Raw genomic sequence first — 17,303 nt, 5'->3', positions numbered from 1 at the left:
CTTTAGTGAGCAAAAGAAACTTCTTTCAAAAACATAAACATTGCACTGAGCCCCAAACTTTAGAAAGATGATGTTTATATACATTGTAGATGTTTTTTAAGTGCCCATTTTGGTTGCTTTTGTCACCACAGCTCAGAATAATCAGCCAATCAGCGATATTGTTTTTCTATAGCTCTATAGTCATTAGTCGCATGCCTTTTACAGCTTCTGTAATTGGCTCAAAAAAACCTTGCAGCAGAATCTGAGTGCCTTGTCCAAGATGGAAGAACTTAAATCTCAAAATTCTAGGAAGTCCTCTGTCAGCTGAGCAATTGCTACTGCACTGAACCGAAATGCTACTGGATAGCTTACAGCAGATATTCTGAAACTCCTTGATACGCACATGTGAAATCAGAAAGACAAGGCCTTTAATTGCAGTTATTGTCAGTCCTCAAGCAAATCTTACAGCTACCCTAAAAGAGCTGAAAAACGACATCATGTCAGATTTAGCACTAATGGCTCCTTGTTTATTAGTCGCTTCCCACTAGCTTGATATCCATGGTGTCCTATGAGTGGACGCCCATAGGAGCAGAGTGGAAAAATGTGTTACCCTAAGAAGAGGCTATATTCGCCATGTGAATCATAGGGGCTTGGTATCCAGGGGTGTCCCCTTACACACCATATAAGGGTCCCCGGGGCTTGAGTGTTATCGCTTTCTGCAGAAGGGATCTATTCTTAGGCTGTCTGTCCAGGCCATCCGAGCAGGCAAGAACTCTCCTCCTTCTGCTTTTAAAACTTTTTTGACTTATTTTGTCAGTGTAAACAGGGGTGGGATTGAACTGTTTGTTTGGGTTTTTTTTTTATCTGATCATTCTGTGGTATGTTCTTGTTGTGTTGATATGTGAGCTCAGTTCTTGTGTGATGGTTGAATAGTGACAGAGGGCATAAGGTAATGCATATTGTTTCACTCTATTGCATTTCCTGTCTGTTGTTGTTGTATTTCAGAGGCTCCTCGGTGCCTGCCTGTACCCGGGTGTTTGGTCATCCCGACAACAGGGAGAAGAAAATTAAAGGAAAAAGAGGACTTTACTGATCCAAGAAGAAGCTTTTCACTTAAACTTAAACTCTCTTCAAAATGAGCAATTACACAGTAACCCTGTCTGGACCTGCACCATGGGGCTTCAGGCTGCAAGGAGGCAAAGACTTCAACATGCCCCTGACCATCTCCCGGGTGAGACAACAACACTGCCTTAGAAAAAAAACAAACCCATCATACCCTGTTTTAACAAATGCCTGCTTTGATTTTTTAAAAAAAGAAAGAAAGAAAAAAAGTAGCCTCACTACAAACTGTTTTGACATTTTTACTTTGCTTAACAATGAAAATCGATGAATGCTTTGAGTCACGCAGTATGCTGGAGTTATGTAACATTGTGCTGCAGCTGTTGTTGTACTGGTTATCGTCCAAGCCAAAGCAGAAATTCTCTAACCAGCTTTGGCCCTTTGGCTTGAGAGAGGTGTTGTGGTGCATTTACAGTGGAAAACTCTATGAATAGCAATAGATGATGCAAGCTTTAAGAAAATGAATCTGTGCATGTGAAGTTGAAAGCGAAAGATGAGAAGCCTAGATGTATGCCACTTGTCTAGTTAAACCGCATTCATTCTGTTTAACTGCTAATTCCCCCTAAGTGAAAAAATGAACACGCTGGCTCTTCATTTACTCTGATTCAATCTATAAAATTAAACGAAAAATGGAGACTTTCATTTTTCGTTTCATTTTTGCACGGCCCTTGAAGGAAATATATCGCACCAACCCCTCATATTGTTCCAAATCTATATGATTTTCTTTCATTTGTGGAACACAAAGGAAGATGTTTTGAAAATTATGAGTATTATTTTGGACCCCGCTGACTTTCACTGTACCTGTTTTCCAAAATAACTGCTTTTGTGTTCTGCAGAAGAAAAAAAGTCATATAGGTTTGGAACGATATGAGGAGGAGTAGATGTGAGTAAACTATTTTTTGAAGTCTAAAAGACATTATCTTCCTGTACTGTCTGTAACTTATGCTATGCAGACGTTGGCGTTATGTTTCATGGAAAGGCGCTCAAATTCTTGTTGCTCATAGATGTTGGTTTTCATTTCAGTTTTCAGTTTGCTTAGAATTCATTTCTTGATGGTAAGCGGTTTCCCATTTATCACCTCCTGAAACAAGATTGTTGTGTATTCGCTTGTTAAATTTGTTTACCTAAAAAGAAGAAGAGCGATAAACCTGTCCTACCCTACCAAAGAGATAAATATAATGTGCTATTGAAAACCTACCACCACTTACGCCATAGGCAATTGAATCATTAATGCAGTGCACTTTGTCACATAGCATACAGTCTTGCTCATCCCATGGTGCCCAAAATACTTATAGTGCTAGCGGATGAACTCAAGGAAGCCGTGTCCAAAGTCTCAGAGAGATTATGTTATATGACAAGAAACCTCTGCTGCCATATAATCAGTATAATCAAAGGTGGTTTCATAGCTGTCACCTTTATTGACATTCGATCATCTTTCATTTCAATAAGAGAGCCATTGCCTCTGTTTGTCCTGGCTGTGGTAGGTCTCCTCGTATTTGTTGTTTGTCAGGAAGCAATTACAGACAGGACCATCATACCGGGAAAATTTATCTCAATTGTTTGGATTTCCATTACTTTTCTAATCAGCATTGCTGATGGCACACACTTTGATGCTGTAATCAGTGTCAAACCAGGCGTCTGTCTGGATTTTATAGTCTCTCCCAACCCAGCTGTCACTGAATATGGAGGTAGATTGAAATGTGGATGGCATGTGTATTCACATCAGGTCTCAGATGACTGATGTATATGTGACAGCCAGAGACGATGATTTATACATTTAACAATCAAATCTTCACACACTGTATTAAAAGATCAGCCTCTATCCTAAAGTACCGTGGACAATCTGTACCAAATCTTAATCCTGGTCCCAAGGCTGACAGAGCTTCCGTCTTGCACAAAGAACCCTAGTAATTGCTTTTACTGTTTTCGTAATGCTTACTGATTTTCTGTAGTCTCTGTAAACAGCGACACAGTGTTGTGAGATTTGTTACATTCATTGAGGACAACAATGCAGTGGATGATTTAATTTAATACTTTGATTCAGGAAATTACTACAATCCATTATTTTGTCCTCAGATGTAAGAAAAATACTCCAGGATATGTGATATTAGTGTCAGTGAAGTTACCACCAAACAGCTCATTCTGGACAGGAGAGTCATTGTTGACAAATGGATCTAGACCTGAGATGCAACCTTTCGAAATAATCTTTCATTTTCATGCAAGCCATGATCCAACTTTAATTAAGATATCCTGCCCTCATTGTTACAGACATGGGAAAATGACAACACTATTATGAAGACCATGCTAAGTGAGTGACAGGACAATATGAGGTTGTTAATATGTGGGTGGGGGCTTCATTTTCTAATAAAACTAAAAACCAAACAATTAAAACAAAAACAAAATTTTAGTCTTTTTAATAAAAATTGAAAATGCATTAAAATAATTCACTTACATCACTGTCTCTTAGCTATTTTGCTACTTTGCCTCATTTGCGACCCTAAATAAAAAGCTCTGTGGTAGCTAATGATAGCAATTGACGAACACTTTTGGCTTGTGGGTGCGATGCCTGACTTATGGCGACTGATTTTAGCTTAGCTCTGAAGGTCAGACCTACAGAAATAATTGCGGTAGCCATAAATATGTAGAGCATAGACAATAGAAACATGAGGTCATGGTGAATTGAAATATTGACTGGAAAGAGTTGCAGGAAGAAGCTTGTTAGTTAAATATTTCCACAGTTGAAAATATATGGGAGACTGGAGCTAGTTGTCACATTTTTCACTCAAGTGATTATTTCTCATGGCATGTTTATTGTTCAGTTGAGTTTTTTTAAAATTGAGAGAAAAAGAGAATCTGCCCTGACTGAGATCTATAAAAAATCTATAAAGATGGTCCCTCAAACAGTTCAGTATTTTAACTTTTCACTTATAATATTTTCATTATATATTTTTTGTCTGAACCGAGTCAGAATTGGAATTTGCATTTAAAACATTCTTGTTTTTCATTTTTTTTGTCAACCAAAGTATTGCATTAAAATGCAAAGAGCACAAATGAGGAATCGCAATTACAGCAATAACTTTAATAAATTCTGATAAGACCATACACACAGTCAACTCGATGATGCATTTAAAATTGTGAGATTTTGTCAGTGGTTTGTAAGCGCTGAACAGCTTTGTGGAGGGGCATTGCCTAAATGTCCTGTCAGAGATAATTTCCGTCATTATATATTGTTGCGCATGATATGGAAATCCAGCTCTGCAAAGTGCCGATATTATATTCTGTAAAGCATTTCATAAAGTCCATGACAAAGACAGTCTGGGGAGTCATTTGTGATGCATTGTATAAAGTAATTTCACCGCAAATGAATCTGCTTAGTGATGTACCCAAATCTTTTTTCCTTCATTCTGATGTATTTTAATGTCCATATTGTGTCTCCTATATATTGCAAATCAATAGACCTCGTAATAAGTCTGTTCAATTCTACATTGGCAGCTGCTTTGCAAGCTTTTCAAGGTCGTTGACCCGACTGTTCAATGCTATTGGAGGTCAGGCTACATTAAGCTGAGGTCAAGGCTTTTTTAACACAAAGGGGACAGCGTCAGGCCAAATTATGCACATAAATGCAAGTGTGTTGGAGCTCAGCAACAAAAAAATCGAAATGAATATTCTGTCAGCGGCCTACAGAGTCTTGCAAAAACCCAAAGGTTCCACAGATAGTTCAGATCATCACCCCAGCCTTTGCTTTTAGTCACAACAGAGCAGGAAGTAACAAAAGCCAATTGAAGCTGGCATTTAGCAAGGACTACTAAAACGCAATGCCAACAGGGCCCCTGTTTCCTCAGTCAGGTTCTACTGTCACTCAGCAATCTGAGATAAAGCAGATGCTTTCATTTATAACTTAAAAGGCATGTTGGAACACCATATCTGTGTTTGAGATAAATGTTAGGATTTTTAGAAAATAATGGGATGGATGGATGAAGCTCTTCAAGTTAAAACAGTTGCCATCTGGGCTATTTAAATAAATAGTCGCAATGTATCAAATATTTTTATATGGATCTTAGCAGGTCATTGGATTTAGCATCTGTTGTAGTGAGATTGGCAGCTTAACATCTAATATTAAACAAATCGCTGTATTTTTCTATTCATTTTTGTACCTGTTATCCCTATTTATTTCTTAGTTGAATGGGATTTATATATTAATTTATATGAAACAAACATGTGTTTAGTTCAAGGTGGCAGAAGATAAGATACAAATATGTCTACCTCTTAACTTCACGCATTTTACATACTTAAGACACTGCTTTTATTTAATTTAACTTGAAAATATGGAAGCATTATAGCGGACAAAATAAACTTGTGCTTCTATCAATGCATCTCAATTCAGTAGAACGGTGCAGGGGTGTAGAGATAAATACTTACTTAAATTTTAAATAAACTTTTCTTAGCTTTTGAAGTTGAATGATGAAATCAAGATCAATTGCCAATTTCCTACTAATGTAGCTTTGATGGACAAACTGCAAAGCAACCTGTTTAGCTGTGTTTTTTTTTTTGTATGAAAGCCTCTAGGACACACCAGATGTAAAACTTTTCATAAACGTCTTACCTAAAATTTCATTTTATATTCAGTAGCTGAATTTGTAGTTGTTTAACACTTGCATGATCCCCAACCATGTTTAAGTTTGCCAACAATGGTATAACAATTAAATGCTATTGCTTTGCATTAAAATCTCAATTCCAATAACCCAGGCATTAGTGTGCCAACGTATAACGCCACTGCGTTTTGGGTATCCACGCAGACATGGTGTCAGACATACCATATCAAGGTGTCTCAATAATGTCAATATCCAGATAATATCAGCTCAAAACCAGTGATGAAATTGTGAATTCCAAATCATCTCAAAAATGCAAAACCTCTCTCAAATCAGCCTCCTCTGTTTGTGTGTTTTCACTGTGATTCAGCATGCAGCATCATGACTGAAGCATCGTTCAAGCAGCAGTCTCTTGGCTTTAGTGAAATGTAAACAGGGGGAGGGTGATGATGTTTCTAATAAAGCTTGTAGGATCCTGACCAGTGATGCATGCATTGGGCTTTAATTACATAATAACCAACAAGAAGCATGTCTCAACAATAAAATCAGGGAAATACAAGCAGTGATTGACAATACAAGTGTAAAAAAAAGGTGGCTCTATCTAAACCCAAGTGACTATGAATCTGTTCTTTTTTGTTTTAGAAAAATTTGATAGTAAAATTTCAAATGTCCTTGCTGATTTATAGCTAAATTACTTTTTTCATTCTTAAAAATGAAAATTTGCTGAATATGAATTTCAGTTTTTGTTCAGGTAAATCATATGCTTGGGTGGTCTTAGTGCACCTTTAGATGTTATAATACGTTTTGCAGTTGGGAATTTACCAGGAGAACATTGCAAAAAGGAGAGCTCTTTCAGGAGCATGTATATATGTGTATGTTGAGTAATGGCAGCAGGTGGGACAGAAGGGTTGGTGGCAGGGCCCCAGAATACAGGGTCAAACTGAGAGGCACGGGGCGTCAACAACAACCTTTATTTTTAACATTTTAATGAGCTGCCTGAAAGTATAACCACTGACTTGTTGCAAAGATGGGATTTCAAGCTCCATTTCCTTGGTTTCTGAACTTTTTCATTCACTACTTTTTAAATGTTTTTTCTTTCTGCAAATTACATTGACTATGTGAATGAGTCACTGAATCATTTATATGTCTGATTCACTCAAAATTCTGATTCATTCAGGAAACAAACATCCAGATTAATTTTTTGAAATACAGAAAACGTTTATATATTTTTAAACATTCTTATTTTAAACATTTTAATAGTATTTCCAAGAAACATTATAAGTGAAGTCGTTGAATCATTCACTCAACCGATTCATTCACAAATATAGATTATATTATTCTTGGTCTCATTTTATATTAAATGGTCTTAACTACTATGCAATTACATTTATATGTATCATTTGGTACAATGCACTGATTGTGTACATTCAGTACATGTTTTTACATTTTTACATTGTACTTACATTTAAAAAAATACTTCTACTCTAATACTATCTGTAATGAAATTACTGTTGACCAATCCTTTATAGGTAAACCACCCTTAAACCTACCCATGCCAACAAACCTGTCCCTAACCTTACCCATAATCCAACTCAATAGCAGAAAAAGTGTTACAGTTACAATATAAACACAGCAACACAGTGCATTGTATTTATTTTTGATGTAAGTGCATAGTAGTTAAGTGGGACCTCAGAAATGAAAGTATGTTTTGACTAGTATTTGATTCTCAGTCAGAAATATTTTTATAACTGTTGTCACATATCACTTTTATGACCTATGTCCTGTACTGTTCTTCTCATTAAGTAATTAAAAACATTTACTCAGATGTACGTCTGCAGATACAAAACAACTAAGCTGCAAATGTATTCTCTGTGACCATATTTTTTTAGATTTAAGAATAGAAAGTAATTTATGTATGGCATGGTTTATGCCTATACAGACTTTTGAAAAGCCCTCAAGGGTTTCGGCCTCATTGTGGCTATACAGCAAAGCTGCTGTTTTTTACAAGAGCTCTCAAAGCTCACCCAGGAAGGTCACCCAGTGAGCGCTTCTTCTCATTGTTTAAAGATTTTCACAGATTTTCAAGATACCAACTTTATTAACCTTGGTTTATGCATTTTTCCGGTAAAGAGGAGAGCATTGCTTGTATTTGCCTGCATGGAATTAGCTGCTGCACTCAACAGTGAAATGTCAGGAATTCAATTTGGCTGATTTGTGTGCTGTTGCAAGCATAGTGTGTGAAAATGAATTAGATAGTAATTATCAATAAACAAACAAACAAACAATACAGAAGCTGTTTCTATAGCCGTGATGGTTTTCCATTGGATTTTTTGTGTGTATGAAATTCAATCTGTGCTGTCATTTATATTTATTTAATAAATGTCTGCTGTCTTTCCATAGATCACACCAGGCAGCAAGGCAGCAAGTGGAAACCTCAATCAGGGTGACATAATTACAGCAATCGATGGGGTCAGCACTGAGGGCATGACCCATCTGGATGCCCAAAACAAGATAAAGGCAGCCATCACCAAACTCAATCTCACCATGCAGAGGTAAACACCACCAGAAACTTTAAAGCTCTTTATATTTTTTTAATAACTTCTTACCTACTTTATTTCTTCTAAACTAAACTCCATCTTAGTCTTTCCGTCCGACGATTTCCCATTATGTTCGTTGGTGAATGGGTTTTCTTCGAGGGCATCAGCAATGCATCTCATTTACTTTGGCAGCAGGCAAACAACCCTGGCAACAAACAAAGTTGTCTGCAATTAAACAGCTCCATGAGTGATATAAGCAGTCACAGTTGAGCTGACACAGACTACGAGTGACAGTTAGAATACAAATATATCGACAGGACAATTGAATTCAAAAACATGTCTGTGATAAATCACCTGGGTGTCATGCAGTCCTTCTGGATGCCAGCATGCATAATAAAAAGCCATTGATGTTTAGAGGGTAGGAGAAATTACATTCAGAAATCTTTTTAATATAGTTTATTAATTTAGTACGGACACCCTAAAGCCTCTATACGAAAGAAGATTAAGTTCTTTCATGTGGCCGCCTGCGCCACAGCAAAAGGAGGAAATGTTACTCACAAAGATACCCCAGCTACCCTGTGACATTTCTTAATGCTGGCTCTACTTTTATAAGCTACTCCTCTGTCTCTATCTTTCAGTTGTGAGTGATTTTCAGAAGCTTAGTTGGTTCTTCTTATTTATTGACAGCCACCACCTTCGATGGAAGAAGGTGGAAGATTTTTTGGTGGAAGAAGTTTTTATATACATGTGGATATTAGTATTATTGTATATTGTATATATTGGCTGCATTTCATTCGACCTGGTAGGTATAAATACATTTAATGTTGACAGACTGACCATCTTTGCATGGTCCTCTCCAATCAAAAGCATCTAAGGAGAAGTGACAGGGTACATGTTTATTTTCAGCTGTGTGCTTTCTCTGAACTTCACTTGATGGATTCAGAGAAATTTCTCACGCCTAGTGACTTGTGAAGAACCCCCCAGTGTTAGTGCTTGTGCAGCAACCCTGCTGCCGTTTTATGAGATACTTCCTCAATGTGCGCTTCGTCTTGTTGGTTAGACTTTATCAGCCACTCTACAAAATTAAAACGTGACATAATTTCAGTCTCTGTCCACAGGGAAAATGTCAAATTATGAATTTTTGGAGATTGATTATAGCCTTTGTGTCTATGACTTAATGAGAACTGTGTCTTTGAGAGATTTACGTGCCACAACATTCAAACAATGTTTGTGGTCGGCAGATTTTTTATGTATTTTCAAATGTAATCCAGTGATGGCAAAAATTTATTTTAAGTCATTCTAATGTGCTGATGCTTAAGAAAAATTTCTTATTGTTATCAATGTTGAAAACAATTTTGCTCCTTAACATTTTTTGTGGTAACTTTGATTTTCTTACTTAGAAAGTTCAAAAGAACAGTATTTATTTGGATTAGAAACATTGATAGACAATGTAAATGCCTTTAATATAGCTTTTGATCAATTTAAAGCATCCTTTATGCTTACCTACTATAGTGTATGAATATTTTTTCCTCTTTTAAAAAAAAAAAAAAAATTACATTTAATTAAACACTTTTGTTTTAGAATAATATGTGAACTTGAGAAGCATTTCTACACCACTAATGAATTAAATTGGACATGTAAACTCTTTTGTACAGATGGTCAGATGTTCTTTCTTCCATTAGATCATAATTTGATCTTATATATATATATATATATATATATATATATATAGAGAGAGAGAGAGAGAGAGAGAGAGAGAGAGAGAGAGAGAGAGACCATTTTCTATCTTGTTATATATCCAACTTGTATTTTTATTTAACCACTGGTAACGGAAATGTCAAAAGACAATAGTCTTACTGGAGCTGAATTACATATTTGTTTTTATGTTCTGCTATAGTCAGTTAAAAGTGTACTTAAAAAAAGTTCACTAATTTGTTTTTAAAGTGCATTCAAATCATTATAATTAAAATGACAATGAAACATTAATGTAAAAGGAAAACATTTGTCTCATGACAAACAAAATCCTAATGTTTTTGCATGATTGACCTTTGTTTTGACTTCTGTACTGGTCCCAGGTCGAGACGTCCCGCTCCTGTACCCACAGCCACTCCAAGAATGGACTCACCCATGCCAATTATCCCTCACCAGAAGGTAAAGTCATGTTCTGTCCATCTGTTCCCTATTCCAAGTATGTACAGTAAACTAACTGGTTTATATTATCTTTTGATATTTTATCAGTGTGTGTATGAAGGGACAAAATGTTGCAGGAAACTAAATGATAATGTTTGGTAATAGACCAGCCATTTCATTATAATCCTCTTTATCAGTCATGGGAGTTTCCAAGCCCATATCATAGAGAGAGGAAGAATTGTGAAAACAGACAATTCCGGAAAAGCTGACACTTAACTCCCTCTACAGGCATTTGTTGGTCAAGCAACAATAAGCATTTGAAATCCTCATTTCCTGCTGGTCCAGTACTCATTTGCATTGTGGTTGCCGAATGAATTCTGATCTTGAGTGCCTCTTCAAGCCTCATTTGCCTTTTTCCTAACCATCCCTTTCATTCTATGTCTTGCCATTTTGGCTAATGGTTCATTTGTTGATCTGATCTAATGGTTTATTTTACACTAAGGAAACCACAGACACTGAGGAAGGAGAAGATGAAGAAAAACCTGTCAAAAAATATGGTATCCTCCTGGCAAAAAAACCTTCCAAAAAATCTCTAATTCCAAACACTGAGGAGAAACCTCAGGAGAATCTCCAACCTGTAATTCATTCTCCTGCTAAAAGCCCTGTCCCTACGTATTTGCCATTTGGGCAAGGGCCAAAAACGACCCCGGACCAGAGGGGACAGTATAATTCTCCCATAGGCCTGTATTCAGCAGAAACTTTAAAGGAAATGGTCATGCAACAAGACAGTTTAAATGGTCTTCCACTGCTGGGGTAGGTAATTTGATGCCTAACCCACAAATCTGTATCTTAATGAGCACATCCCCCAAATCTATTTTAACAAGGTAGTTCACTAACGGGTCATGGAGGCATTGGCTAGCCTCACCTGTATCCCCTTCACTACTTTTAACAAAACTGTGGCAAATAGTACTCAGAACATTCCGTTATTACCTCTGCACATTCCGCTCTCACATGCAACGGATCAGCTGGGAATGTGCTTGGCAAAACTCGGACCAGTGGTCCGTAATGCTCACCTGACCCCCGTCCTGCAACACGAGCAGGCCCTGGCCTGTATCTATGAATATAATCTGCTTCCAAATGACAACATACTACGGTTATTTTAGTCGTGTTAGATGAGGATTGCCAAGCTTTTATAAGTTGGCTTATAAATAATATGTTAACGATGGTGCTTTCAACTTTTTAAAGGGTTACCCCACCCCAAAATTTGTCACTGATCACTTTTACGTCATTCCAAACTCGTAATAGCTTTGTTCGTCTTCAGATCGCAATTTAAGATATTTTGGGTGAAAAAAGGAAGGCTTGTGATTGTCCCATTGACTGCCAAGAAATGAACACTGTCAGGGTTCACAAAAGTAAGAAGCCATCATTGGTTTATTCAACAATTCGTCTCTTCTTCTCCAAATAGCATGCATTGTTCTGTGTCAGCCGGGCCACACAGATACGCTCATCATTTTCATTTAAATCAAAGTGTAAATAAGCATAGAAAACTTATCCTTGTATTGCGGCTGTTGAATAAATGTTGTTATTCGTATTTTATTTACAGTCAAAAGCCTACCGGTTTTCATCCAAAATATCTTAAATTGTTTTAAGAGGACAATCTAAGCTTTTATGGGTTTGGAACGACATGGCGGTAAGTGATTAATGACAAAATTTTGGAGTAACCCTTTAGTGTGTATGCATAATTTATTAGCTTCATGAGAGGTCTTCCTAAATAACTGTCACAACAGTGTATCTACTCTGCCCAAAAACACGTGAGGATATTCCCACAGGGCCCAAGCGATTTGAGGTGTAATTGAACATGGGTGCAAATGTGCGCTCGTTGGCTTTTTTAAACTGCTCAGAATGTCACAGCTCTTGTAACAGTATATCCCCAATGAAGTCCTACCGCAATGATGCCGTCACGTATTCCATCCTCTATTTGCAGTTCACAGGAACAGAATTCCCGCTAGGCAACATCACATGCACAGCTGAGCAGGGCACGTGCATCCATTGACTGTTCCTCTTGTTAATCTAGGTGTACGAGTCTGATATGTACTCTCTAAACTTTGATCCTTGTTGTCATGCAACTAGCAACATACTGTATGTCTTTTGAGCTGTGATTGGTCAAATGTTATTTTAGAAGTATTTATGTACTATTAAAGTTTTAATTAATATATTGATTTATAGCTTTTATTTTTTATACTTTATAATTTTTTGTTGTAACGTTATGCTTATTTAATTTTTTAACTTAAATTTTAGTTTTAGTCATTTTAGTTCTTGAACTTATTTCTTTTATTATATTTTTCTTTTTTATGGATTTGAGAACAGTACTATAGATTTGGATTGGCTATTTGATTCAATGAGAGTATGAGTGTTATTTAATTCCAGTGTTCTTTGTGTGCTCCGCTGCAGCCAAACTCCTGTTCCAGTCAATCAAAAGTTTGTTCCAGGAACAAACCAGAATGTCATTGTTATGAGAAATGTGACCAGCAATAACCATCATCTAAATCAATTGCAAGATTTCCTGAATATATTTCAACTGCTGAATCAACTCACCCATAGGTCATTTCTAACATGTACTACTTTCTTTTGTTTTAAGAACACAAAAAAGGAAACCCTGCCACAACGTTTGTGTTAAAGAATACACTAAGTCATACAGGTTAAGTGAAATAAAAATGACAAATAACAGGGTGAACTGTCCTTTAACTGTTAAAATATATTTATATTTCAGAGGTTCTTCAGACAAAGTGAAGCATTTACATTCCTTGTTGTTGTTGATTTAACCTGCTACTTTAGATGGACATGGATTCATTATCATTCAGCACACTGCCAAATCAAAACTAACGCTGCCTTTTTTGTTTATCTTTTTTTTTCTTCTATATTCCTTTATGCCGTCTCAGGTCATTGCCAACACAGCTGCCACGTCAGTAACAGTTTTGAATATAAACTCTCCAGAGTTGCGTGTGAATATGTGTGCTCTGAAGCATGGCCACATGCAGTACTGTGGTTGTGGTTTGCATGCTTACATTTTCAATTCCCGATTGTTCAAAATGTATTTTGAACAATTTGGCATTTCGGACATGATGAAATGTTAAATGCTTTTGAGTGAAGTGTTTAAAGTAAATACATCTGTTGTTGGATATTGGTTGTGCTTTTATTGTTCAATGGGTCTTTGCATGTTTTTAATTTTTTATTTTTTCGACTGTGTTTTCAGTGTACTGTGTTCAGTGTTTTAAAACTAATATCTTGTGCAAACCATTAGACTTCAGAAATATGCAAACTAGCGATGCAAAACTTATTGCTGTTTAATGATACAGATGCATTAGGTAAGTCAAGTCTAAATCAAACCGTGCTCACTGTCAAATCATATCTATCTCTGTTTTCACTAATATTCCTGGCTCATCACCCACCCGCTCTCCTGACACTCCCACACCTGAACCCTGACAGCCAAGAGTATGTTCCCAGCTTCAACCCCATCGCACTGAAGGACTCAGCTTTGTCTACTCACAAGCCTATTGAGGTCAAGGGTCCCGGTGGGAAGGCTACTATCATCCATGCCCAGTACAACACTCCTATTAGTATGTATTCTCAGGATGCCATTATGGATGCCATTGCTGGCCAGGCCCAAGCCCGAGGAAACGAGATGAGGTAGGTCTTCCATTCCTGTCCAGCATTTTACTTTTTACTACACTGATGCTTAGGTGATAGCTGAGGTAAGTGACCCGTAAATGGACATTTAAGCCTCACTAAGTGAATGACATTGCAATATAAACAGTATTATATTTCAATACTTAATGCAGATTCAAAATGGAAATTATGTTATTATTGCAGAAACAAGACTCCCGACGCCCTAAGCCTCTTTTCAACACAATAAAAATTAAGGGAACTTGGAAATCTGGAATTAATAGCAGCTTATAATTAAAATGGTGTTCAGTAGATCACACATCACATCTTATAAAGTCATGCGGTAGTTTTACGTGAAAAACAATATTCAGTTTGGTAACAAATAGTTTTTTTGAATTATATCACTAGAGAAACAATTCATCCAATACAAAAAAGTGGTAGGGGATGCATTTCCCAAAAGCATTGTCACTTAAACTTTCCTTTCGAGAAACACAGCCCTAAAAGATATACCATAACTTAGATTGATCAACAGTGCCAGTTTATCACCCCAGTGTTATGAGAGAATAACAGAAGATGAGAGACTATTTTTTTTTTATGAACTATTCATTTAAATAAGCTACTGTATGTAGTAATGTAAATGCACATGGATGACATATTTCTGTTGACCATATTGTTTGTTGGCATGATCCTTGTTTTAAAACAAAAATACAACAGGATTGTCCCATTACCAATTGGATTATTGCAGAAAATCTTCACAAATTAACAAATCGCCGGAAGTGAACAGCTAAATCTTTATTTTTATTTATTTATTTTAAATAAATTATGAATGATGGAACCTGGAAAACAAACAAAAAAAAAACCTATAAAAAAGTCACCCCTGCAACACTTTATTAAAATATAAGAGAATGTATTCTTATACTTTTTTATGAGATATTAGTAAAAAGAAGAGTATTTGTGTTCATTAAGCTTCTTTTTATTTGCATTATTTTAATGTTTTTGATTACAATGCGATTCTATTTAGCTTGCAGTGTTTATAACAGTAAGATCTCATTATCAGTCATCTAGCCTGGCCTGGTTTCAGGCTTCCACTAGGTCATGTGTAGTATTAACCTCATCTGTGCTTTTCCTCCCTCTTCTGCTTGCAATTATGTCACTCCATCCACAACCAATCCCCCATTCCTCATCACTCATCCTCGTCTCACCCCCACTATATTTCCCATCCTCCCATGTGACCCCGGCTCTGACTTGCTCCCTTTCATCCTGGTTCATCATGTGACAGTGGTGATGACTCCGCTGGATCTCCCTTGGCGTAAGTAGCCAAAGTCTGTTTAGATCCATCACAGTCACATTGACTCATCTCTCATCTTATATTCTCTGTTAAAGGCTGTTTGCATAAAAACTGAAGTGGATTTTTTTGCTCATTTTTCAATTACCTTGTTATACTGTTGGAAATATGTAAGTAAATGGAGTTTTATAAAGAAAGATATGAATGTTCTGAGTATATCTGCCAGGGGAGAGTTTAATAACCTCTAACCTTTTACTGTACATTCTCCTAATACAGCAACTCAGTTTTTATCAAATCCTAACTCATTCTTTCATCACAGATCTCTCACTACAATGGGACTGTATTAAAATGATGCACATCTTCACAAATATGTGAATTAATTCAGATACAGATATTGTCCTTTTTTTATGATTTGTCAATTTAACTCAATGTTCCCAAATTCAGATGACTCAGATCAGACAACTGATCATCTTTTTTCCCTTTCTCTCTTTTTGGGAGTAGCTCACTTCCCATTAAAGACCCTCTTGTGGACAGTGCTTCTCCAGTCTACCAGGCTGTGATCAAACCTGACAATAAGGAGATGGAGATGTCAGAGTGGGCCCGTCGTGCCGCCAACCTGCAGTCAAAGTCCTTCCGCATCCTTGCTCATATCACAGGAACGGAGTATTGTGAGCATAGCCTTTTTTTTATCATGAAATGAAATTTGGTTGGAATTGAAAAGACTGACATGTTGAGACGCGCTGACATGACAATGATTGCGTGATAAATATTGGTTTGTACTTTATTTTTTGAGATCAGGCCTGTAATAATTAATTTTTTATTTATCACAGTGCAAGATCCAGATGAGGAGGCTCTTAGAAAATCAAGGTATTTCACAGAGTTTTTGCTGTCTTCACCTTTGTGGAAAAAGTACACTTAAGTATACATTTAAAAAGAGAACTAATGGGGAAATTATATACTTTAAAAGAAAGAAAAACAGAATGTAATATTTCTGTCTACCTAACTGCATGATATTTACAATCACATCTAAATGCACTATAGTAAAAAATATATATATATATATATATATATATATATATATATATATATATATATATATATATATATATATATATATATATATATATATATATATATATATTATAAATATAAATATACTTTTAATTTATTTTCTAAATGTAATAATAAGTATTAGAAGTACTTTACATGTGCTTCAGTATTTTAGTCAACACATCAATATAAGTGCACTTCTTTAAAGCACAACAAAAGATTACTTTTTTAAGTATATATTATATTTAAGTACTGTGTTGTAGTACACTACGTGCACTTCTCGACAAGATCAGACCTTAAAAACAAAAGGTTCAAGCACAAAATGACCGAAGATTAAGTCAAATCATTTATTCATTTATTTCTGTATATTTTCTACAGGGAGAAGTTTGAATCAGAGGTAAAAGGCCCACGATTTGCCAAACTGAAAAACTGGCACCACGGCCTGTCTGCACAGATCCTTAACATCCAGGGGTAAATGCAAACCAGTGTTACTGGAGAGAAGTTGAGGCAACGGTCAACATGGAAACCCGTAGGCGATGTAAAGTGAGGGTGCAAAAGGCAGATAGGAGTAGTGTAGTGACTGGAATGTGAGTTAGAGTTCTAAACTAGACTGTAAGCGAACACACGAAGCTCCTGTGTTTGATGTTCATGTGTCTTTTTGTTTCATGTAACTTTCAGCCACTGAAACATAGTGCATAGTGCTCAGTTTGTCGTTTTCTTTTTCATTTTATGTTTCTCTTTTTCTTCTCTTTTGGCTGCTCTTGTTTATCCTAAATTATTTCTGAATAATGAATTGCCTGAATGATTTACTGATGTAAAGAACTATCCCTGAGAGAAATGATAAAATATATGTACCACATCCACTGCAGTACACCACAGCACATATTGAAATACAAACCAAATGTACTATTGTTAATGTGAATAAAACATTATTACTTTTAACCAAATAAA

The 17,303-nt window shown here is 36.2% G+C and overlaps 1 protein-coding gene across 2 annotated transcripts; it reads left to right on the top strand.

Annotated features, from left to right (window-relative positions):
• The first annotated feature begins 707 nt into the window (after positions 1 to 707).
• Positions 708 to 17,303, top strand: ldb3b (LIM domain binding 3b). 2 transcript variants are annotated; one of them, XM_043254263.1, is made up of 10 exons: positions 715 to 857; positions 985 to 1,210; positions 8,088 to 8,239; positions 10,300 to 10,375; positions 13,294 to 13,316; positions 13,841 to 14,041; positions 15,297 to 15,326; positions 15,804 to 15,970; positions 16,133 to 16,169; positions 16,731 to 17,303. In XM_043254263.1, exons 2-10 carry the CDS (start codon positions 1,115 to 1,117, stop codon positions 16,825 to 16,827), a joined length of 879 nt encoding a protein of 292 aa, XP_043110198.1. In that variant the 5' UTR covers positions 715 to 857; positions 985 to 1,114; the 3' UTR covers positions 16,828 to 17,303. The 2 variants fall into 2 exon arrangements, with proteins under 2 accessions (XP_043110197.1, XP_043110198.1); XM_043254262.1 differs by lacking the exons at positions 13,294 to 13,316; positions 13,841 to 14,041; positions 15,297 to 15,326 and adding an exon at positions 10,857 to 11,167 and having other exon boundaries at positions 708 to 857.

The sequence above is a fragment of the Puntigrus tetrazona genome, chromosome 12 (genome assembly GCF_018831695.1).
Source record: "Puntigrus tetrazona isolate hp1 chromosome 12, ASM1883169v1, whole genome shotgun sequence".
Classification (NCBI taxonomy): domain Eukaryota; kingdom Metazoa; phylum Chordata; class Actinopteri; order Cypriniformes; family Cyprinidae; genus Puntigrus; species Puntigrus tetrazona.
The sequence above is the reverse complement of the archived record's forward strand: the minus strand, read 5'-3'. Positions and strand labels throughout refer to the sequence as shown.